Source organism: Danio rerio, chromosome 25, assembly GCF_049306965.1.
Source record: "Danio rerio strain Tuebingen ecotype United States chromosome 25, GRCz12tu, whole genome shotgun sequence".
Classification (NCBI taxonomy): Eukaryota; Metazoa; Chordata; class Actinopteri; order Cypriniformes; family Danionidae; genus Danio; species Danio rerio.
This window is the reverse complement of record NC_133200.1, coordinates 33,657,840-33,682,500: the sequence shown is the minus strand read 5'-3', so window position 1 is coordinate 33,682,500 and position 24,661 is coordinate 33,657,840. Positions and strand designations below refer to the sequence as shown.

At 32.7% G+C, this 24,661-nt stretch overlaps 2 protein-coding genes across 10 annotated transcripts in view; both read right to left on the bottom strand.

The window, feature by feature from the left end:
- The window catches only part of tnni2a.4 (troponin I type 2a (skeletal, fast), tandem duplicate 4), an 11,311-nt gene extending 7,203 nt beyond the window's left edge, over nt 1-4,108 (bottom strand). Inside the window, exons 1-2 of one of the 2 annotated variants that reach the window (NM_001009901.2) lie at nt 4,003-4,108; nt 2,189-2,221 (exon numbers count right to left, since the gene is read on the bottom strand). In NM_001009901.2, coding sequence (NP_001009901.2) covers nt 2,189-2,196 — 8 coding nt within the window. In that variant the 5' untranslated portion in view covers nt 2,197-2,221; nt 4,003-4,108. Of the gene's footprint in view, nt 1,860-2,188; nt 2,222-4,002 lie in introns of those variants that run through there. The other variant, XM_005163149.6, reaches the window with a different exon arrangement.
- A 1,620-nt stretch (nt 4,109-5,728) lies between these two features.
- The window catches only part of tnni2a.3 (troponin I type 2a (skeletal, fast), tandem duplicate 3), a 27,600-nt gene continuing 8,667 nt past the window's right edge, over nt 5,729-24,661 (bottom strand). For 2 of the 8 annotated variants that reach the window (XM_073941929.1, XM_073941931.1), the window contains 10 exons: nt 22,850-22,942; nt 22,014-22,145; nt 17,406-17,581; nt 16,601-16,804; nt 14,220-14,251; nt 14,085-14,121; nt 9,819-9,947; nt 7,947-8,036; nt 7,677-7,853; nt 5,733-6,029 (listed from right to left, as the gene is read on the bottom strand). In XM_073941929.1, the coding sequence (XP_073798030.1) occupies nt 5,940-6,029; nt 7,677-7,853; nt 7,947-8,036; nt 9,819-9,947; nt 14,085-14,121; nt 14,220-14,227 (531 nt within the window). In that variant the 5' untranslated portion in view covers nt 14,228-14,251; nt 16,601-16,804; nt 17,406-17,581; nt 22,014-22,145; nt 22,850-22,942 and the 3' untranslated portion in view covers nt 5,733-5,939. Of the gene's footprint in view, nt 6,030-7,676; nt 7,854-7,946; nt 8,037-9,818; nt 9,948-14,084; nt 14,122-14,219; nt 14,252-16,600; nt 17,582-22,013; nt 22,146-22,849; nt 22,943-24,661 lie in introns of those variants that run through there. The other 6 variants (XM_073941932.1, XM_073941934.1, XM_073941930.1 and 3 more) reach the window with 4 other exon arrangements.

Sequence of the window (24,661 nt, the reverse complement as noted above, 5' to 3'; positions counted from 1 at the left end):
CATACCTTACTTCATGTTGTCCTGACCCAAAAAGAAACCTCAACAGTTGTGATGTTTCAACTCATTTTAAATAAGTTGTTTGAACAAGCAACCAAAACCTTTTATTAAGGGAATGTTTGTTCAAATATTGACAAACTCAACCGTTGGGTTAAAAAAGGTGTCATTTAAATTTAATTGAAAAAAAGATCACACTGGTTGGGAGCATTTAGGATAATAATTATAAAGATGGGGACCAAAAACATGAGAATCAACATGTAAAAATAAGTACGAGCTAATGGTGTACACTGTAAACCCTAATGTTGTCTTTACTTAAACAATCAAGTAAAATTGACTGAACATTACTTAAAATTAAGCATTTTGGTCCTGTCAACTAAAAATATTTGTAGTTTAACTTGTATACAATGAAAATGCATAAACTTAAGATTTCAAGTAGAGTAAGCTCAAAATCACAATTAATCCTTTGAAAAGAATAGGTCTTTTTTTAATGTAGTCTTGACAGTAAAATTATAATATGCGCAACCTTTTAGTGCAAGGTCTTTTTTAATCAGAAATCAAGACTTCATGTATAATTATTCATCATAATGGGAATAAATGGCTACTTATTTTTTATAGTATATAATTACACACATAAACACACACACTAAACTGAACAATTTAAGTATAATCGACCAAACTGGCAAGTTAAATAAACTTAAATATGCAAGTTTTGAGAGACTCCATTACTCAGTTAAATTGAGGCAACGAGTTTACTCAATTAATTTCGTTCAGTCAACTTATAAGGGTTTTCAGTGTACACCAAAAAAGCGCTGCCATTTTGGGAATCCTTACACCTTAAACTTGACAAATTAGTTGACTTCACTTTAAAAAGTAAGTAAACCCATTGCTTTTAAAGTGATTTGTTGTCTTTACTTAAATGAGCGAGTAAACCTGACGCTTTCAAATTATTAAGTAAACGATCAATACACTGTAAAAAGTGATTAGATACTTAAAGCGAGTAAACCAATTGCCTTCACAGGAAACAAGTTGACTTTACAAAAGTAAAGTAAACCCGTTGTAACTTGGAAATGTTAAGTTGACTTATTTTTTATTATTATGCAAATCATATGCACTTTTTAAAATAAAAGTAAACTAATCACTTTTTCCCATACACATTTATTATATTTGGGGAGGGTTTTTTTCAGCTTTTCTGTATCTAGCAAAATGACAGTAACTAAAATAAATCTGTTCTTCCAGACTCCAGTGTGTCTTCTAAATTCAATACAGGCTATAATAGTAGATTTTATAAACTTAATAAAGCACCAAGTATGTAATATTGTAATAATTACAGTAATTATTTGAAAACAGATATGCTAAAATAGTCTGACGCTGTAAAAAAAGCATTAGTTGACTTAAAAAAGTGAGTACAACAAGCACAATTATAAAAATTAAGTCAGCTTAACAGTTCCAAGTAACAATGGGTTTACTTCCATTATTTTTGTAAAGTCAACTTGCTGCTTTTAAGGCAATTGCCTTTAAGTAACTAATTACATTTTACAGTGAACACTTTAAAAAAAAATGCTGTTTTCCATACAATTGATTTCTGTTGGGACAACATGAAGGATTTAAGTTAACTTATTAGCTTTCATAAAATTTAAGTGGATTGAACGTAAAAAAAAAAAAAGTTGTTCCAAAAAAAAAAAAAAACCTCAAGAATTATGTTGCCTCAGCTCACTTTAGGGCGTCAAACAGCAAACATTATTTTTTGAGTGAACTTATAAGTACGACTTGAGAGCTCAAGTCGACTTAAGAGAAGACTTAGGAGTTCGAGTTACAAAGGTGTCCAAATTTTTTTTATGTAAAGTAAATATTCCTTACTTTTTTATGTAAAGTAAGTGTCCTATTTTTATGTAAAGTAACCATTTTTACAGTTTAACCCTCCTCAATAATACGTTAAACCTTAGCTGAAACTGACATCTGATGGAGCAGCAAGATTATAGTTACGCCAGATTTATTGCAGAATTAAATCTAAGATTAAACTGACGGTTTTAAGGCTGCTTATTTTAAAACAAGATTAAAAGTTTGGTGGAAAAGAATTATTAGACAAAGTAGATTCATCCTTGTTGGTGCAATTCTATTCAGACGTTCTGTTAAAAACAAACATCATCAAACAAACTAATAAAAACACATTACAAAACATCTGAATACTTACTCTGACATCTTGGCGGTTCAGTGCGGTCACACCCTGAAATGGACAGAAATCAGTCTTTAGTCATCTAGGACTCACAAGGCAGTTGAGTTTATCAGCTAATTCAGGACAAGCACTTTCACGTCGTTTTAAACAGAAGCGGTAATAAATTAAAGGAGGGACGCCTTCAGGGAGGCTAACTTTAGCCCAAAACTTTGAGATGTTCATCTGACACTTGACTTTTCAAGTACCGGTCCAGAGGTCATTAAACATGATACCAGAGTTCAGCCGCTCTATTCAGAGGCCATTACACACATCCAATTAAAAAAAAAACAGAGGATTTCATTATTATATTAGTTTGTGATCAAATTTGTCAATTTAAGGCTGCAATCATTAGCATATTCGTTCAATTTTATGAAATGGATTACAGCAGTTGAATTTTTTAATGTAATTTTTCAGGAGAAGAAAAAACATTTACATAATGTGCTTTCTTAATAGATCTAGTTTTCATTTTTATGAAACAAAGCTAAAATAACAAGTGTGGTTAAAATGCATATACAGTTGAGGTCAAAATTATTAGCCCCCCTGAATTATTTGCCTTCCTGTTTATTTGTTCCCCAATTTCTCTTTAACGGAGAGCAGATTTTTTTTCAACACATTTATAAACATAATAGTTTTAATAACTCATTTCTAATAACTGATTTATTTTATCTTTGCCATAATGACAGTACATAATATTTTACTAAATATTTTTCAAGACACTTCTATAAAAATATATATAAATACTAAGTGACATTTAAAGGCTTAACCAGGTTAATCAGGTTAACTAGGCAGGTTAGGGTAATTAGGCAAGTTATTGTGTAACGATGGTTTGTTCTGTAGATTATTAAAAAATATATAGTATAGGGCTGATAATTTTGACCTTAAAATGGTGCTTAAAAAATTTAAAACTGCTTTTATTCTAGCCAAAATAAAACAAATAATACCTTTTCTAGAAGAAAAAATATTATCAGACATACTGTGAAAATTTCCTTGCTCTGTTAAACATCATTTGGGAAATATTTAAATATTTAAAAAAAGGAAGAAAAAACTTAAAGTGGGGCTAATAATTCTGACTTTAACTGTATAATTTCCTTTCACCGCATACATAAAAATTCATATAACCATTAAAAATACACAAAGCTTTGATTTTTTTGTATATTTCAACAGCAAAACATATTTTAGTCCTTCATAGCTCTTAAAAAAACAACATATTCTATCTGCTCATGAATATTAATGAACAATGTTTCAACACAGCTATCACCTAGAACTGATTAAAATATAATATTTCAATATATATTTCAGTTTTAGTTGTTGAAGAAATAATAGATAAGAGTTTAACGTACTTTTCTCTTAATAAAGACATTTTAGGTTATTAATAACTGCATACTGCTTATTCTGCTCATGAATATTAATGAGCAGCCCATATTGAATGAAATCAAATCAATTAGAACAGATTTAGAATAATTAGAATATTTAAATGAGCAGCAGTTCCTCTCTGAGGCATGTCAATTAGAGCAGATTAGAACAGAATATTTAAGGAACCGTTTCAATTAACAAACACAAAATAAACAAACTACTTTCTAAAATAGAGGTAACAGCAGTCAAAATGTAATGTCAACATATTTAACATATTTTATCTGCTCATGAATATTCATGAAAAATATGTCTGAACACAAAGTGGATGCAAAAAAAAAAAAAAAAAACAGTACATAGAACAAGATATGTAGCATCTGTGTTTACACCCACAGACGCGTCTTTATACACAGATCTAGAGAGAGTTGTGGATTGACGCTCACCTATGAGAGAAGAAGAGGGCAGGACACACGTGGAAGAAGAACTGGAAAGACTGGTGAGCCCCAGAGAGAGAAAAATTAAATAGGATATATATGTTGTGCGCTGATGGCTCAGCAGATCTTAGGAGTCCTCTTTATGGAAGTGGATTCCAGTCCAGACCAATAGACTGTTGAGCTCCTGAAATATCCCGAGTCCTTCCTCGGCAAGACTCATAAATTTCCTTTCCTTCAAGATGCATATGTGGGCGCTGAAAATGCAGCAAAGCTTTACACACCAAGATACACACCAGATCAAACAAAGCAGAGAGATAAAGAGCAAATATTACTCACCATAAAGCATTTCTTCTTCCAGATGTTATGTGGGAAAAACACGTTCAGTTGATTTAAATCAATTAATTTAATCCATTGTTTTGATCTAGTAATTCAATTATAAGTAAATGATGTGTATGCCTATATTATTAAAGTCGTACTGTGAGCTTTTTTGTATTTATGGCTTTATTTATTTATGATGTTTGTTTATAATGTATATTAATGTTTATTTTGCAAGGTGACCTTGCTTTAGTGTCTAGAATGATGGCATTAAATTAAACTTTAATTAGTAAATTAAGAAAAGTATATGTTTATTTTAATAAATTAAATGTTTATTAAACCTTTATTAAGTAAAATTTTAATTAAATTAAATTGAACATAAATAAAAACATAAAAATAACCTAAACTAAAATAATGTGTGTTGAATTACATTAAGTTCAATAAATTAAATTAAATTTGGATTATTTTAATAAAATTATTTTTTTAAGTTTAATTAAAATTAAATTTTGTTAAACTTTAATTAAATAAAAATTTTATTAAACTTAAATTCAATCAAATTTGAATTTAGTTACATTTGCATAAAATGAAATAAAATATAACAAAATTAACTTTAATTAATCAAAAATTGTATTATTAAATCATTTTATTTAACTTTAATTAAATTAAATAAAAATTGAAATAAATTAAATTAAACTTGAATAAAATAAAATGTAATTAAATTAACTTAAATTTAATTAAACTTGAATTAAATACAATTTTTATTAAACCATTAAATTTTAATTAAGTTAAATTAAATGTTTATTGAATTTACTGAACTGAATTTGAATTTAAATAAATGAAACTTGAATAAAATTCTATAAAATTTTAATTAAATACATTTTTTATTCAACTTAAATTAAATTAAAATAAATTTGAATTAAATTAAGTTAGATTAAATGTTTATTAAACTTTACTTAAATTAGCATACAATATAATGTAATAAAATTAATAAATTAAATAAGCTTTTTATTATTTTTTATTAAACTTCAATTATATTAAATAAAATTTTAATTAAATTCAATAAAATTTGAATTAAATTAAATTAAATTAACTCAAATTAAATGAAATTTGAGTTAAATTAAGTTAAATTAAATGTTTATTAAACTTTAATTAAATTAAATTAGCATAAAATAAAATAAAATATAATAAAATTAACTTAAATTAAATTGGATTCAAATAAAATTATTAAACTTAAATTTGAGTTAAATTAATTAAATCCATCATTTAAAATGGTCAATTATGTTATTAAAAAGTTACATTACATTTTTAATCAATCATTTATTTAAATGTATTAATTCAGTGACATTTAAATTAGACAAATTACACGAAAATTGATTGAACCCCCAACAAATGTAATTAATTAATAAATAAAAAGCGTAGAGAGATTTTCCTCAAAAGCATTGATTTAATGGTAGTGGCTCTTTGATGACACACAGTTCTTTTTCAGGATGTGCATGCTGCATACAACAAATGCTTAATTGAGGCACTGAAAGCAGAGAAGACAAAACTATTGCAAAATAAAAAAAAAAGATCAGTGAATGCGCAGCTCTGTAGAATTCCTACAACAACTAATTAAAGAAATGTCCAGGAATTTAGGCGGCTTCGCCTTCAAACATCTTCTTTCTGCCACCCATACCAGCCTTGTCCTCAATGTTCTTACGCCAGTCGCCGACATCTGCAGCCTGCGTTATGAGAAAAGGATTGAGTGTGAAGAACAAACAAACATTTAAACATGGGTCAAACACAGACTGTGCAGTTTTGGTGTCCACATCAGAAATAAAATGTACAAAGAGATATAAAAGTGTATTAATAAAGGGTCACGAAACACCAAAACACATTTTTTTGAGCTGTTGACAGTCGTATATGTGTCCCACACTGCTAAAAACACTATTAGGACACCTATATTTCACTAAAAAGTGTAAATTGGTTGTTTTTGCGTTATTTCAAGCAAATTCGTACTTCCGGTTTGAAACGAATTTTTGAAGCTGCGTCACGGTCATGACATAATAGCGTGTATTCCAGCATGCAGACTGGGCGTCTGTGCCAGAGTGAGTCTTATTACGTCTCAGAGTGTGCTGCATTAATGCATGAGTAAGGCTTGGTTCAAACCAATCAGCGCGCTCTATTGTGCAACTTCATTAATATTCATTACTGCCAGAGTGTAGATGGCAGAGACGCCACGTTGTGTTGGCAAAACAAGCGTGAAGTGTTGCTTTTATAGTTTGCTGCAGTTAAGTTTCATTTTTATTTTCTCTCCGTGAGAGCGCAGACTCACGTGTGGATTAACAGTGTACGCGACGCTCGACAACAATAACTTACGTGTCTAAGGAGGATTATTGTTTACCTGAGAGCTGTTCTCATCTGCAAACGCTGAGATCCGGATTCGCTTGTAGTCTCCTCTAAATAAAGACGCGGCTCTAGTTGCTGGTGATTGTCCTTTCTCTACAGATTTGGTAAGTGAGTGACCAGTGCTCTTTGTTTATTCAGTTTGTTCGTATCGAACTAACTATTGCACCGAGTGTAAACATGTTAGCACCACAACCAAACTTTAACCTTGTGTAGGATTTTCACCGCATTTTGTGACCGGAATAACACACGTGGCTTTCTGACGCTACCTGCCGTGTGCGTCTAAGTTTCCGGGAAATGCTGAGTTTTTTTTTCTCTCATTCGCTTAGAGCAGTTCCTCGAATCAAATATCTCGTTTGTCGCGAGGAACATGAATGAATTCTCTGAATGAAAGAGCCAAACTGCAGTTAAAGTCCACCATTTAATAATTTGCCAAATAATTCGACTACAGATGTCCATGTAGGTTAAACACCATCACTTTCTCCTGTGTGTGTGTGAGTATTTTGACTCTGAAACTCGCGCGTGCTTAAATAGACACTCCCACACCATCCCACTTTTCTTCCTCCGACACTCCCACCTAAACAGAGCTAGACACGCCCACTTTTCTGACTTTTTCCAAAGTAGAGGTGTGAAAACACCCTGCTAAAACGAGGGGGTTTCATGGCACTTTAAGTGTCTATTCAAATGTTAACAATAGATGTGTGAATTATACATTACACATTTACAATTTAATTGATATATTTAATGTTTATTTTAGATTTGCAAAAACAAAACAAGGAACGTGACAAAGTATAAAGATTCAAATTAGTATATTGGGCCTACACTGTCCCCTATCGTCATTGCTATTCTTTTTATTTTTGTCAGGACCTTTTCGCATACTTGTTACAGTGTGTGACAATTTAGTGGGTGTCTTCAGTAAATCATTTTATTTGACTGTAGCTTTTATAGATTTTATCTTCACAGCAGTCTCTTATTTCACTCACCTCCTCTTTGACCTCCTTCTTGACTTGTTTCAGGTTCGCTCTCAGGTCCAGAGACACCTTGTGTTTGGAGCCCAGCAGAGCCTGAAGCATCTGATCGGCTGACAAACGCACTTTCTTCAGGGCAGGCTTCTTGAACTTGCCCTGCAGGTCGACCACCTTGATTTTCAGATCCTCAATCTAAAGACAGAATTGGACATCCTAATATACAGCTTCAACAGAAATCCTCATCAGTAATGTTAGATTAAGCATATTTATGTTGTCAGAATTTACCTCTTTAGCTGCTTTGCCCACTTTAGACTCCAAGTCATATCTCTCCTCATCAACTTTGTCGATTTGCTGGTGAAGTTTCTTGCACAGCTCCTAAATGATGATTTTAGAAAGTGTAAACCTCTGTTTTCTAACCATCTTTTGCTAAAAGGTTTTTAAAAGTATGCAGTATAAGCCATTCTTTACTACTCATGAACTTATGCATGTCCGTCTAGTGCAGTGGTGGCCAACCCTGTTCCTGAAGAGCCACCTTCCTGCAGATTTCAGTTGCAACCCATATCAAACACACTTGCCTGTAATTATCACATGGTGTTCAGTTCTTCATAATTGGTTCAGGTGTGTTTGATATGGGTAGCAACTGAAATCTGCAGGAAGGTGGCTCTCCAGGAACAGGGTTGGCCACCCCTGGTCTAGTGCGTTTGCACTGAATAACAATAGAAAAGTGTTCAGTCAACATCAACATTTTAAAACAGGACGGTTTAGACGGACTCATTACCGATTAATCTAGAGCTAATCTAACAAAATAACTTGTAATAATGGTCCAAAAATTAGAAGCCCAAATTTAAATGTTAGTGGAAAATATTGAATAAATGTACTTTTAAAAAACAAAAATAAAGAAGACATAAAATAAATAAAATGTAGTTGAAATTTAGTATTTTTCTTTTTTTTTTTTGCAATATTTTGCATTAATTTAAACATATTATCTTTCTGTTTATCTTTCAAATATAGTTGGTGACAAAAATATTATTTTAATAAATATATCTGTTTAACAAATCTGTTTTGTTTGAAAGCACCAAAATATATGACCTATATTCACTGAGAAATGGAAAAAAATCTTCATTTTTTTTTTTTTAAATAGGGTGTATTCAATTATGTTGAGCTATAATGTGTATATACATTTGAAGTCTGACTTATTAGCCCCCCTGTTTATTTTTACCCCAATTTCTGTTTAATGGAGAGCAGATTTTTTTCAACACATTTCTAAACATAATAGTTTTAATAACTCATCTTTAATAACTGATTTATTTGATCTTTGTCATGATGACAGTAAATAATATTTGACTAGATATTTTTTCAAGATACTTCTATACAGCTTAAAGTGACATTTAAAGGCTTAACTAGGTTAATTAGGTTAACTAGGCAGGTTAGGGTAATTAGGCAAGTTATTGTAAACCGATGGTTTGTTCTGTAGACAGTCGGAAAAAAATTTAGCTTAAAGGCGCTAATAATTTTGTCCTAAAAATAGTGTTTAAAAATGTATAACTGCTTTTATTCTAGCCAAAATTAATTAATTTGTCCAGAAGAAAAAATATTATCAGACATACTGTGAAAATTTCCTTGCACTGTTACACATAATTTGGGAAATATTTAAAAAAGAAAATAAAATTAAAAAGGGGGCTAATAATTCTGACTTCAACTGTATACAGTATGTATATATATATATATATATATATATAATTTAATCATAGATATTTTGTCTTTAAAAATTCGTTTTTTTTTATTTATATTTGAAAAGGGAAAATGTGGCTGAAATAAAATGAAATATTAGTTAAAATATTTATTATTATTATTATTATTATTATTATTATTATTATTATTATTAAACATTTTTCAGCCAAAATGTAAAGAACATACATTTCCAGTGATCGAATGTAAAATGATGTTCAGTGTATTTTTTGTCTTTAAAAAATCGTTTTTTTAATTTATATTTGAAAAGGGAAAATGTGGCTGAAATAAAATGAAATATTAGTTAAAATATTTATTATTATTATTATTATTATTATTATTAAACATTTTTCAGCCAAAATGTAAAGAACATACATTTCCAGCGATCGAATGTAAAATGATGTTCAGTGTATTTCTGAAGCAGCAGACCTGCAGATCCTGTGTAGAGGAGGGCATGGACAGAGGAGCGCAGTTTTCTGCCATGTAAGCCTCTTTGGCCGCAGCGGTATCCACAACTTCCTTCTCCAGAAGGCCTTTTGTGATGCTCAACACCAAACTCTGTGGAACAATATAAGAGTTGGATTCACCATCACAGCATTAAAGTATTGTGCTCATATCTTTACACAAATAAGGATGAAAACTGATAAGGTCAGACAACAGACAATACTATAGAGACCCAATGCAATCAACTGACATGTAAAACTTCCTTTGTCAATGTATTTCCATTTAAAACAGGAGGGTTTTTTCTCGTTAAGCCTTACCATGAAATGTTTTGCTACATAATATACGGCTGCAGATGCTTTTAGGAGTCGCAACATTCTCATCATACAAATCATCATTTGAGGAAAAGTCCTAATGGTTTAATTTAAACAACTCAAGATTTAAAGTGATAGCTCACGCTACAGGAATACATCCGTTACTTGTTTGAGTTTCTTTCTTTTGTCGAACACGAATAGAGATATTTTGAAAAATGTTCGCAACCAGTTACTATTTACTTTCATAGTATCTGTTCTTCCTGCTATGGATGTCAATGATTGCCGATTTCATCATTAGCGGTTCATTCATTCATTTTCTTGTCGGCTTAGTCCCTTTATTAATCCAGGGTCGCCACAGCGGAATGAACCGCCAACTTATCCAGCAAGTTTCTACACAGCGGATGCCCTTCCAGCTGCAACCCATCTCTGGGAAACATCCACACACAGATTCACATACACAACGGACAATTTAGCCTACCAGATTCACCTGTACCGCATGTCTTTGGACTGTTGGGGAACATGCAAACTCCACACAGAAACGCCAACTGAGCCGAGGGTTGAACAAGCGACCTTCTTGCTGTGAGACGACAGCACTACCTTCTGCGAAACTGCTTCGCCCATTCTTAGCGGTTACATTCTTTAAAACATCAAATTGTTCTTCTCATTGTGCTCAACAAAAGAAAGAAACTCCAACCGGCATGTGACTGGAAACCAGTTTGGAACCAGTTGAGAATGAGTAACTAAAGTCAATTTTCATTTCTGGGTGAACTGTCCCTTTAAAGGGCACATACTGTAGTTTACCCCTTTTTTTTAGGATTTAATATTAATATTATGGTTCTTCTGAGTGTGCCAGTTTAGGTTCAGTTCAAAACACAGTTCAGATCTTTTTATTATGATGTGTTCAAAAGGGTTATTTTGGGGGCGTGTACACAAGTCGCTGTTTTAGGGGCGTGTTACTTTATATGAAAATAAGTTTCGACTTCCTGCCCAGCATAACAAGGTGGCGGAGCCAAGAGCTCCCCTGCTCTGTGTTTGGCAACAAACAGGCAGACAGAGAGAAGCAACATGAGTGAGAAGACCAGCTTTCAGCCATACATGTACGACTCGGACACAGACCAAGCAGAGAGTACAAAATCTTTTGTGTCTTTGTAAAGTTTTACAGCCAACTGTGTGCTAGTTTATAGAGCCGAGCTTGTACACCGAGACTAATAACCACGCACACTGAATTAACTTTGACTGAGGCACCAGATGTGCCGCTCAGAGCCACGACACGGAACACCAGACTTGCACATATGCATGTTATTTAAAATAAAACTATTCAGATGGTGCTAAATATGAAGTGTCCCGAATCGTGGCTGGGCGCCGCGGACAGCCGCTGCCTGGAAGCGCCACTGTGTGTACCCTGACAGAAAGCTCACACTTTCCAGCTGCACCTAGATAAGATCACAGGGAGCTACTGTGACCGCAAGAAAAAATGACTGAAGTTTAAGGTAGACGCAATGAAAAGTAAACATGGTTGCAAACCTTCTTAACAAACAAAGTTACAAACAATAATTCCGATTACAGCGATCATGTGGTGAATGTTATAATTAGCTTTAAGCCTTACATTTAAAAATAGAGCAAGGGTGTTCCCTTTGACTCTCGCGCTGAAAATGGCAGACATGAAACAATAAACTGAGTATATGGTGACGCGCGGCTGTCAATCAATATTGGTAGGAGGGGGGACCGCAGTCCTACGTCAAGTTGCGGTCGATCTAAAAACCGCTCCAATTGGTCCACCGTTTTTATGTTGTTAAATTGAAAAAAAGGACTGTGTGTGTTTACATCACACCAATTCGATGGTCTATACACTATGCCTTCACATATGTCTACACATGCTTGAAAAGTAGATTTTTGACCGTAGGTGCCCTTTAAATGCATTCAAGTCTAATATAACACGTATTGTATAGATGAAATAGAACGTTGATTGTCTCCTAGTATGTTCTGTTGTTTATTTTGGGTTGTCGCATATTACATTATTTCATCATAGATGAGTGCAACCTTCCAGGCAGAAGCAAGAATAACACCACAGACAGAAGTAGGTGTATATATTATAAGAAAAAAATGTACAGCAGGTTGGAAAAGGCAGTGACTCTCAGCTAAAATGCTAAAAATGAGATTCTTCAGATTTACAGTAATGGTTGTCAAATGTGATTGTCCTTGTATATTTATAGGTATATATTAACAAATGACTGCAGACTTACAGTTAAGCTGAACTCTAATTAATCAAAACATACTTTCGCTTAAAATGTTGTCAGGCGTGCTTTTTCCCACTTTTTAGTAGTTAATGGATGTATATTTTAAGTTATCAGCAGTTTCTTTTTTATTTTTTTTCTTACTACATTGTCTTATTATTTAAGTTGTCTTTGCTTGTCCCATTGTCTTTGGTTATTTTATTAATCATTATAAACACACGAACCAAAAAAGTACACTGTACAAAATATCTGTTAATCAATTAGAATACAAAATAAGTATTTAGGATTTTAAATGAAAGGGACATTGATCTCTTTTCTGAGGGCTTTTAATGTGTAAAATTAAAATCTGCACTTTTACATTTACATTTTAGCATACCAAACAATATATTTTCTAAAAATTAATATTGTTAATTAAGTTCGTAAGATAACAGGGAAAGTACTGGCAGTACTGACATCAAACGATTTTGGAGGAGACATAAAGGGGGCCGAAATGTAATTCAAAGACATAAATAAATTGAGTGTTCAGTGTTTACCTTTTGCATTTTATTTAGCAATAATTTATGTTGATCCTGTAATTGGCGTTTTAATTTCATGAATATTTGTTTCTACACTGTTAATCAAAAACATTCCAAAATAAATTAAGAAAAATAAATGTATGAGAGCTGTTTTGAGGTTATCCTTTAAAATGTAAGAATTAAAATGCGGTACACTTTTCCATATGGACAATAAACTATTAGCTGAGTGAACTTACAGAAAATGATTGTATATATACTGTTATATGAGATGATAAATGTGATTTTTTAACATATTGGGAAAAAACTATTTAGTTTAATTAAAACTGATGCTGATTTTATCCTGAATTTAAAAACATATTGTATTATATTATATTATATTATATTATATTATATTATATTATATTATATTATATTATATTATATTATATTATATTATATTATATTATATTATATATTATACATTATACATTATATTATACATCATATTATATTATATTATATTATATTTTATACAACAGTTCTGTCTGGTTCTCAAATCTGATTGGCTGATATATTTATAAGTAATAACAGCACCCGTACAGCCTCTTTACCCATTGTGTATTACTCCGCCCACATACAGCCATCAAAAAGCAGACACTACAGAGCTAAAGTTTAATAGATGCTTCCTCGGCTGTTTAACTGTCAGCTTATGATTTGAATCCGGAAGAAAGTAGTTCCTCATAAAAAAAAAGGTTTTGAGACTATCCATGTTTAATTTTGTTTTTATATACACAATTATGCCGTCAAACTGTTGTATAAACGCAATATCACACTCGTAGCAGTGCGATATGGCTGTATATCGGCACTAAGGCACTCGGCGTGCGGCCTCGATCCAACGCACGCTTCCCACCAGTGCCGATATATAGCCATATCACACTGCTACTCATGTGATATTGCTCATATATTATATTATATTTTATATTTTAGTTTATATTATATTATATTATATTATATTATATTATATTATATTATATTATATTATATTATATTATATTGTATTATATTATATCATATTATATTATATTATATTATATTATATTATATTATATTATCATATCATATTATATTATATTATATTATATTATATTATATTATATTATATTATATTATATTATATTATATTATATTATATTATATTATCTTCTACTGTACCTTGAGATGGTGCCTACGGCTCGATGTCATCTTTTTTCTGCAATAGGAAAGTGAATGAATTACAGATTAGCAAAACAAAAACAGACTCAGACTTCAATTATATTTTATATGAATTATGTATATTCATATACTCACTCAGACATCTTGGCGACCGGTTTTCTTCACTCCTGTACAGAGCAAAAAATAAATCAATAAATCTAATTATTAAAGCACCCTAGATTAAACAAATTTTATGGTTACTTTTTAAAAACAAAGCAAAAAAAATATTTATGGCATTAATTGCTTGATACAAAGTTATTATACAGTTGAAGTCCAAATTATAAACCATACTTTAAAATTTAAATTCTTAAAACATATATTAAAAAATAAGCTTTTAAAGGAGATTTTTTAAAACACATTTTTAAAAATATTAGTTTTAATAATTAATTTCTTATGATTAATTCATTTATCTTTGCCATGATGACACAATATGTTTCAGTTATTTATCAAGATACTAGTATTCACTTTAAAGTGACATTTAAAGGCTTGTCTAATTAACTTGTTTAGTTAACCTAATTAGGTAAATACTACGTTAACTAAACAAGTTAGGTTAATTATACAAATTACTGGACGATCAAACAATTAAACATTTCTTAAGGGGGCAAATAATGTATTTATTCATTTATGTTTTAATGCCATATCATATATATAGCATTGGCTATATTCATGGCAAAATATACAATATATAATCGTATCAGTTTCTTAACAATCATGCATCGAAAAACACACACACACACACACACACACACACACACGCACACACGCACACACGCACACACGCACACACGCACACACGCACACACACACGCACACACGCACACACGCACACACAAAAAACATACACGTAGTAACAACACTAAAAACAGCCATGTAAAATATTTTAGTTTGATTGAAGATAAATATTGTAAAATTGCTCCAGAAGTCACCTTTTGAAACATTTCACTTATAATATTTCCTGAATAAGGGGGGGCTAATAATAGTGACCTAAAACTAGTTTAAAAAATAATAAATAACAAAAAATTTAAAAAATAAATTTAATCTGGCCAAACTAAAACAACTAGACTTTCTACAGAAGAAATACAACATTATAAAACACTGTGAAATGTTCCTTTCCCCATTAAATATCAATAGTTAAATATTTTAAAAAGATGATAATTTTACAAGTTGACTAATAATTTTTCTTAGCAGGCTATATTTCCTGCATTCCTAATTTGAAGCCAGCTATTGGTTGCGTTTTTGAAAGTCTGTTCATATGATCCTCAACGACAGGGTGCAAACTTCTCCCCCAACACCCCTCAATGATATCCAGTATCCTAGTCTCTCTGCTTCTGGAATAATCTATGCAGATGCCAACAATACAACCAATCTGAAACCCTGCCTGCAGACAGCTGTATAAATCCCAGAGATCATATTTTGGGGCATTCAGATGCCTCACACATTTATAACACATGCTACAGTATGCCTGGGTCAACAGAGGTATCTAAATGGGCATTCACAATGCATTAATGCTATAAACAATACACACATTACACATACAGTTCTGTCACCACCTGATTGGCATGTCGTGCAGTGATTTATTATAACATTTTTGTCCCAAGCTCATCCTATTTTGCCTGTCAAACATGCATTGCAAGATTATCAATTATCATAACTTAGCAGATTAAACAAAACTCTAAAAGTATGCTAAAACTCTCTTTAATAAGCAATATGTTATATATATATACACACACACACACAGTTGATGTCAGAATTATTAGCCTCCCTGAATTATTAGAGAGCTTGTTTATTTTTTCCACAATTTCTGTTTAACAGAGAGAAAAAAAAAATTCAACACATTTCTAAACATATTAGTTTTAATAATTCATTTCTAATAACTAATTTATTTTATCTTTGCTATGATGAGAGTTAAAAATATCTAATCAAATATTATTTAGACACTTCTATACAGCTTTAAGTGACATTTAAAGGCTTAACTAGGCTAATTAGGCCAGCTAGGCAGGTTAGGGTAATTAGGCAAGTTATTGTATAACAGTGGTTTGTTCTGTAGGTTATCAAGAAAAAATATACCTTAAAGGGGCAAATAATTTCCCTAAAATGGTGTTTAAAAAATTAAAAACTGCTTTTATTCTAGCCTAAATAAAACAAATAAGACTTTCTCTAGAAGAAAAAATATTATCAGACATACTGTGAAAATTTCTAATATCTCTCTATATATATATATATATAGAAAAAATTCGAAGGAGGCTAATAATTCTGACCTTAACTGTATGTATATATATATATATATATATATATATATATATATATATATATATATATATATATATATATATATATATATATATATATATAATAACAAAAGACTAAAAGTCATAAGTCAAAAGTATTTTCGCCATGAACAAAATCCACAAAAAATGTGAGCATCTATTGAGGAGACAAAGTAGAGTCAATGTATAAAGCGCAGGCATTCTCCTCACCTAAATGAGAAAGTCAGCAGCAGCAGTGCAGTCCTGAAAGAAGAATGTCTGAGGGAATCAGATCACTAGCAGAAGAGCCGCGGTCGAGTATGGTATATAAGCCTGGCATCATCAGACGTCTCCACTCGTTATGGTAAGGCACTAAACACAGTCGGTTTGCCAGCCCCTTGAAATATCCACTTCTGATGTCTGCCAACTACACAGCTTAAAATAGAGGAAGGAGAATAACAAAATTTCCAGATGTTGGTTTAATTACATTAACAGGAAAAATTAGGTCACGCCGGATGATGAACAGAATCAGTTAGGAGCTGCCAGGAGTCATCCGGGTGTCAAATGGATCGATTAACATGCCAGGGTTGGAGGATAACACTTGTTTTTGTGTTTGTCACATTTGCTGTTCCTTTTATGGATATAACTAAAAAAAACTTTGAGTGTTATTTATGATTTCGGAGAATACTGGTCAATGTCTACCATTGTAGTGATCCAGTTTCTTAAACCTTTACTTATTTGTTGTGCTTCAGAAAAGTGCTCCCCCTGCTTTGACTTAACACGATCCTCTAGATTACAAAGTCAGCAATGCTGACTAATAAACATAAGATCATTTACAATTTACTTGCACAGTGGTTAAGTTGGTAGCGTACTATTTTCAGACACTCATTAGACTACGTGCTTGAGCTGGACATAGAAATGTTACTAGCATTTTAATCCATGTCAACCGGAAATGTTGAGAAACATTTATTTTTCCTCATAATAATAATAATATGTTCAGCAGAAGGTTATTGTGCGTGAACTGTAGGTCTGTTACCGGTCTCTTCATTGTGGTTAATCAGCCATTCCAGAAACAGTACATTGTAGACAGTCAAGATGATCTGAAGTTCAAACCAAGCCTCAAAATGGCGTACAATTTGGTTTGGCTCTTGATTGATCTTGATCTTCTGGAAGTTTCACATATGGTCATCTCCAGGGTTTACAGAGAATGGTCTGAAAAAGAGAAAATATCCAATGAACAGTGGTGGAAAGAGTACTGAAAAATCACTCAAGTTAAAGTACCACTACTTGCCTAAAATGTAGTGCAAGTAAAAGCATCTGTTGTAAATAATACTCAACGTACGAGTAAAAAGTAGCCCTTTCAAAAGTCCTCAAGAGTAGTGAGTATTACGCTGTTGAAAGCTGGTGCATTTACATGTAATTTGTGTATGTGTGTGTAAACGTAACATTCTGTAGTGCATCAAGTTATTGCCCAGCAGGCACACAACGTTATAAGGTGTTAATATTAGGTCAGATTTAGGTTGTGAAGTCAGGTGACTGAAATTCAATGTCTAGCCAGCATCTATTGACAACGTTGCTTTGATGTCCAATAATAATTGTTGATATTTGGTTTATTTTAGGTTGTTAAAAAGAGACCAAAATCTTAAACCAACGTCATGTTGACATCAAATACTGACATTTACTCTTCAGGTATGGCAACCAAAATCCAACGTCTAATAGATGTCATAGTGGTAGGGTCCACACAACGTCAAGCTGTAACATCATTAGACGCTGATATTTGGTTGATTTTACTTTGTCATTGGTCTGACGTTGAGTTCTCACGTCAACCAGACTTTTATTTCCAAACAAAACGCAACGTCTGTAACGTTGCGGTACAGCATCAATCTAATGTAATGTTGACGTCTTGTGCCTGCTGGGTGTTTAAGGCCGTTTCGGTCATATAGTAAACATCCAGCGTAAACATCCGCCATCTTCTCATTATTGACATGAAAGGCATAGAATTGGCATGGATGGTGTTGACATGTCTCCACCAATATCCACCAATTACTGAAATGTCATTACCAATAATTTAATCGACTTCAAAATAAAACAATGGTCCGTCTACCCTTAGTAATATATTTGTGCACAAAGGGTCAAAGTCAAGTTTGCTTTTAGCCTCGATGATTATGAAAAACAATATTCAGAATAAATCTGTTAAATTGCGTCACACACATCTCTAAATTTCTCTTCATTCATACTTCTCTTCATTCATACACATAACATGATTCATAAATTGTTATTTGTATGGTTTATTTAAAATTATTAAGTACTTTATTCGTGTTTTAAAGGCGCAAAAACTATTTGTGCTATGCATTTCTAGGGATGTGTGTCCCTCCCAATGTCAAGAGTGAATCTATGCCCCCTTGAGTGACATGCATCTAAACCAGGGGTCTCAAACTCGCGGCCCGCGGGCCATTTGCGGCCCTCAGTGCAATATTTTGTGGCCCGCGCCGACCGCTGTACTCTGACAGAATCAGCAGAGCGGGAGAGAGAGCGCTCCCCGCTCCGCTGATTCTATCCGTACACAGTGCGCTTGTCACTCAATGCGCGCGTTCTGATCAGCTGATCGCGCGCGTACTCAAGAGCGGTGTTATCGCACGCCTACTGAAGGGCGGGACCGAGGCTGTGTCGCGTCGCGGGGGCACTTTTGATCATTTTGGAAGGGCACTTTCTATGCAAGACTAAAAAGGGCATGTGCTCTGCACAGGTTGAGCCCTATGTGTGCACGTGCCTGCCCTGCATCTTATATATATTGATATTATAGGTAGATACAGACTGGTACAGACTGATGTGACTGGAGTGGGGTGGGGGTGTTTTATTTATACACATATACACCTTTTTTTTAGGTGAGGGAATGGAAGTTTTGAGTAAGTTCCCCCACTTTTTTCCCTAGGACTTCAATAAGTCAAAGTACAGGTCTAGACTTAATGATGATCATCTTCAAGCCATACTGAGGGTCTCAACTGCTTCCGCTCTAAAGCCAAATGTGGTTCAGATTTGTGAAAAGAAGCGCTGTCAAGTCTCTGGCAGCAAGAAGTAGGCAAAAGATGCCATGTTCAGAAGAACTGTTCATAATCTTCACTCAATGTTCTATTAATGTTCAGGACACTTCATGTTCAGAAGAAATAATTAAAACTGTTAATAATGACATTTGAGGACTTTTTTTTGTGAAATCCCTTATGCGGCCCAGCCTCACCCAGACTTTGCCTCCTGCGGCCCCCAGGTAAATTGAGTTTGAGACCCCTGATCTAAACAGTCTCTGGGTCAATGCGTGTAAAGATTTTGGACATTTTCTTGGGCACTTTTAATGCTTCCAAACAGTTTGCTGCAATTAAGAACCGCCAATGTCTTGAGGTAGTTCATTATGAGGCGATTTACCTTCTATGTGAGATTTGATTGGACAGGTATCACAGGACAGAATTTTCTAATCCTCAAAGACAAGAAAAAATAAAGTAGAGACTGCAGGTTGAAGGAAAGTAGTGGAGCAAAAGTACCGATACTGCACTAAAAATGTACTCAAGCCAAAGTTAAAGTACACATTTATACCTAGTAAATTACAGTTCATGAGAAAAAGCGCTCAAGTACAGTAATCTGAGTATTTGTAATTAATTACTTTACAGCACTGCCAATGAACAGCAGTTCTGATGATGAACATGCCTTGTTTACACTAAAGTGGAGGAGACTGAGAAGTGAGCTGAGAGAAAGACAACAGTAACACTAATAACCAAAAAGAGTAAAAAAAATAAATAAATAAATAAATACTCTAATTATGATATAGCCAGAAAATGGAAAGAGTATTGAAAAATAACACTCAAGCAACTTCCTTAATACACCAGATGGTGCTAATTGGACACATTGCCACACTGAACACTATAAGTCAGGGCTATTTAATTAGTTTGTCATGGGGGCCGGTTCATGAAAAGCATCCCAAACGAAGGGCCGGAGAGACATAACTTGCTATATGAGTGATGACACAACAGCATATTTGGGCCCACATGCTGTATATTTTTGCTCCTTAAGACAGCCACGTTAGCTTTTTCTACATTAAAATGTTAATATATTGTATTTTGAAACTACTGTACATAATATCAGTGCATTGTACAATAGACTTTTTTTTTTTTTACAAACATTCAAATGTATTTTAGTGCACAACAAAAGCAGTGCATTGCTTAAGTAGGCTTCTTTAACATTCAGACACATATGTTATGTTTTGAACTGCATAACAATTAGGGATGCAACAATTATAGATTTTGGTTGTACAATTATATTGTCGGGAGAATAATCATGCTTTCACTGTTAGAACATCTAATGTAAATTCAAGCTTTATATTAGGTAAGTAGCTATTTAGATTAACTGTTTTGTCATCTGCGTTCATGCATACATAATCATTTTAATAATAATTCGTCTAACATATCTTTTGTTTACATTGCACTGAAAGATCACGCACAACTCTCACCGTGAGATGTTTTCTACTGCGTGCGCCCGAAAAGACGCAAGTGTGTCGCTCCGCTGGCGCCCACATATTGTCATATATTCTTACATTAGAAATAACAAACTTGCAAGCGGAAAAGACGTGATATGGGAACGGCCGCTGCTATAGTTAATCCAGTGTGAGTGAGTATTAGCCTCGGTGTACTTCAAACTTAAAATTAGAGCACAGGCAACTTGGCATTTTGCAGTGGTTTCGTTTCGTTCCGTGCAACAGAAGACTACGTTTAATAAAGTGTGACGAATTGAAGCACAGTTCATAGTGAAATCGGCTAATCGTTGCATCCCTATTAACGATATCAGTGCATTGTACAAATAGCCTTTTCTACAAACATGTTTTCGTCTGCCCGCACCACTCGCTTATGATGACTTACGCTTGTGCAGGCTTCAACTGCAGCATGTTCAACAGACGCTCGTAACTTTATAACTATAGTGGCTGTTTGTCTATTGAACTAAATTTATTTTTGATGTCTTGGTCACACTGTTTGGAGGGCCAGAACAAAGTGCTTCGGGGGCCGGATAAGGTCCGTGGGCCACCAATTGAGTAGCCCTGCTATAAGTGGTGCTTTTGGGGACCATTGTTGGTTAGGAAGTTTGACTTGTAATCGAAAGATTGTAGGTTCAATTCTTTAAATGGCATGAGTTGAAGATAGAGGAGTGAATGAACCGCAATCTCTCTATCTTCGATAACCCTGAGCAATGCACCTAACTCCTAATGGCTCCCCAGGCGTTGGAAGCAATAGCTGCTCACTGAGTGTGTTTGTGTGAGCTCTTACTCAAAACATGTGTGCATTTGGAGGGGTTAAAAGCAGAGGGCCAATTTCGAGTATGGGTAAAACCATAAATCATAAGGCTCACTTAAATTTCATTTTTGCAATCAGTGATGGATCATGGTGTGCCTTGGGTCTAAAATCATCAGACACCCTCACCTGAGCAACTCAAATGGTGCTGATCAGTTATCAGTTTACGTCCAAGTGACATGCTACACCATGGATTTCCCCTCCAGATCTAGAGCCACCTAGAGAGCTTTTACTACAGCTTCAATAATGTTCTTGGTGGCTTTCTTGTGTTCTTCTAATGCCAATGAGAATGAGTGCACGATTTAAGGAATGCTCACCAAAGCCTTTGCATCCTTCCTTTATGGGCTCACAGTGTGCCTTCCAACCATTCCTTCAACAGTCCTCTACCAACTCCAGATTCTTGTATTTAGTCGTCCCAGAGGACAGTGTGCTCCAAGGGGACAACCTTTCTAGAAGAGTTAAATGTTAAGACCAGATCTGGCCTTTTTTAAGTATATTAAACACTGTAAGATTGCTTAAAACAAATCCAACAAAATTAAGTTGAGCCAACTTATATTTCTAAAAATACTCTTCAGATAAACCTACTTTTTTGTTAAAGTTAACTTACTCATAAGTTGCTATATGTTACCTCTACTTATTTTAATTGGGTATTAAGAACTTTATGAAATAAATAAAATTAACCATGCATATGTCATTTAAAATGAATTCAATTGACTTCTGACTGTAACATCAGAAAACATATCGTCATTTATATATTCTAAGCACATAACATATAACAAACAGTAATATATATATATATATATATATATATATATATATATATATATATATATATATATATATATATATATATATATAATAATAAACAATGATTAAGTAAAAACAGATTCAAATATCCTGTCAAAAACAATTAAATGAGAATGGGAAGATGGATTGAAGACTATATAGTTGTGTTTTCTCTTGAGATCGGGCTGGACAATCCTTAATTTATTTTAATTCAATATGTTACTTGTGGTTGGTTTGCAATTTCTGAGTGAAACCTGCTTTTACACAAAATCTTAATCAGCATATTGGTTAATTAAAGTTAATTAGCATGCAGTTGCCTCTCAACCTCGACTTCTGTTTTAAATCACATACACATAGCAGTACTTACTGTGTCAGCTTCACAGTGGCTTGCATTAAAAGGACACGTGGTAACTTTCCCCAGATGAAACCATGGTCTTCTCCTCATCATCCATCATCTGACCTGTAAAAGGAATGAATGAATCATGACAGCAGCTGAGGCATGTAGACAACACTCAGCTATGAGCTCCCTTAGATGGTGAACATTACATTCTGTATAATAGTTTTTCTTTTGTTTTTCAAATCTGAAAAGATAGAATGATATGCATGATGTGATGATACAGTATATGTAGACTCTGCAGTAATTATAGCTATTTTAAGGCCTAAGTAGGATTTTGTTATTATTATTTGAACACTACACACAATTTTTTCACTACTTCATTTGTCCACAAGGAGGCAACGCTGAACCAGGACATTGATTCACTAATTACAAAAAAGTAGATGAAACGAGGGCAACAAAAAACTACTGCAGACAATACAAACAAATAATAAATAAAAAAAATCAATAAACCCTCAAAAACACAGACACAGAACAAGGTAGACACTTTCCAGTTTCATGAATATTTGTTCATTCATGCTGTCATAGAGCATGTAATTTGTATATATATATATATATATATATATATATATATATATATATATATATATATATATATATATATATATATATATATATATATATATATATATATAGTTAAAGTCAGAATTATTGGCCGTGTTTTTTTTTTGTTTTTGTTTTTTTTTTATTAACTGAATTCTTTCATCTTTGTCATGATGACAGTATATAATATTTTGCTAGACATTTTCAAGACACTAGTATTCAGCTTAAAATGACATTTAAAGGCTTAACTAGGTTAATTAGGTTAACTAGGTAGGTTAGGGTAAATAGGCAAATCGTTGCATATCAATACTTTCTTCTGCAGGCAATCAGAAAAAAACAAAGCCTAAAAAGGGGTAATAACTGGACTTTAAAATGTTTATTAAAAAATTATAATCAGCTCACTAAAATAAAACAAATAAGTTTTCTCCAGAAGAAAAAATATTATAAGACATACTGTGAAAATTTCCTTGCTCTGTTAAACATAATTTGGGAAATATTTAAAAAAGAACGCTTTTGAACATTGATTTCTTAACTTTTGTGGCATACAATTGTACAATTTATGTTGTCTAAAGAGTTTATATATATATCCGAGAGAAAAAATATATATATTTTATATATTTATATATATGTCCGAGAGAAAAAATATTTTTTTCTTTATAAAATTGTTTTAAATGTCGATTTTTTTAATTTGACATTTAGAATAAATATTAACAGACCTTTATGGAATAAAACAAATATTAGCATTTTAAACTCATGCATTTTTTATACTCATGCTTCCAATAAAACCAGATAAAATTATTCTTTCTAAGTGGTCACTTAATATTTTCCATTGTATAAAGCAACTAATCTAATGCATATTATAGGTCACACCACACTATAGCTATGCTTGGCATAGCATACATAATAACACTCAATATAGCATGATCAGTATGTACATATACTATGCCTATTATGCAAATAGTGCAAACTTTTTTAACACTGTACATCACACATATTCAACACTGCAGTATAATGCATATAAGAGTAACTGCAAACGACGAGACAAAGCTCTCTTTCTCTGTGTAATACATAAACATTAAAACATTTTAAGTGTCAATTTTATAATATTTTTAAGTTGTACTGTCGAACAAATCAATAAATAAATGCATAATTATTATAAAACATTTTATATTAATTCAGAATTAGAGCTATACAACAACAAGAACACTACAAAGGAAAGACAGAACATTAATTTAAATGAAA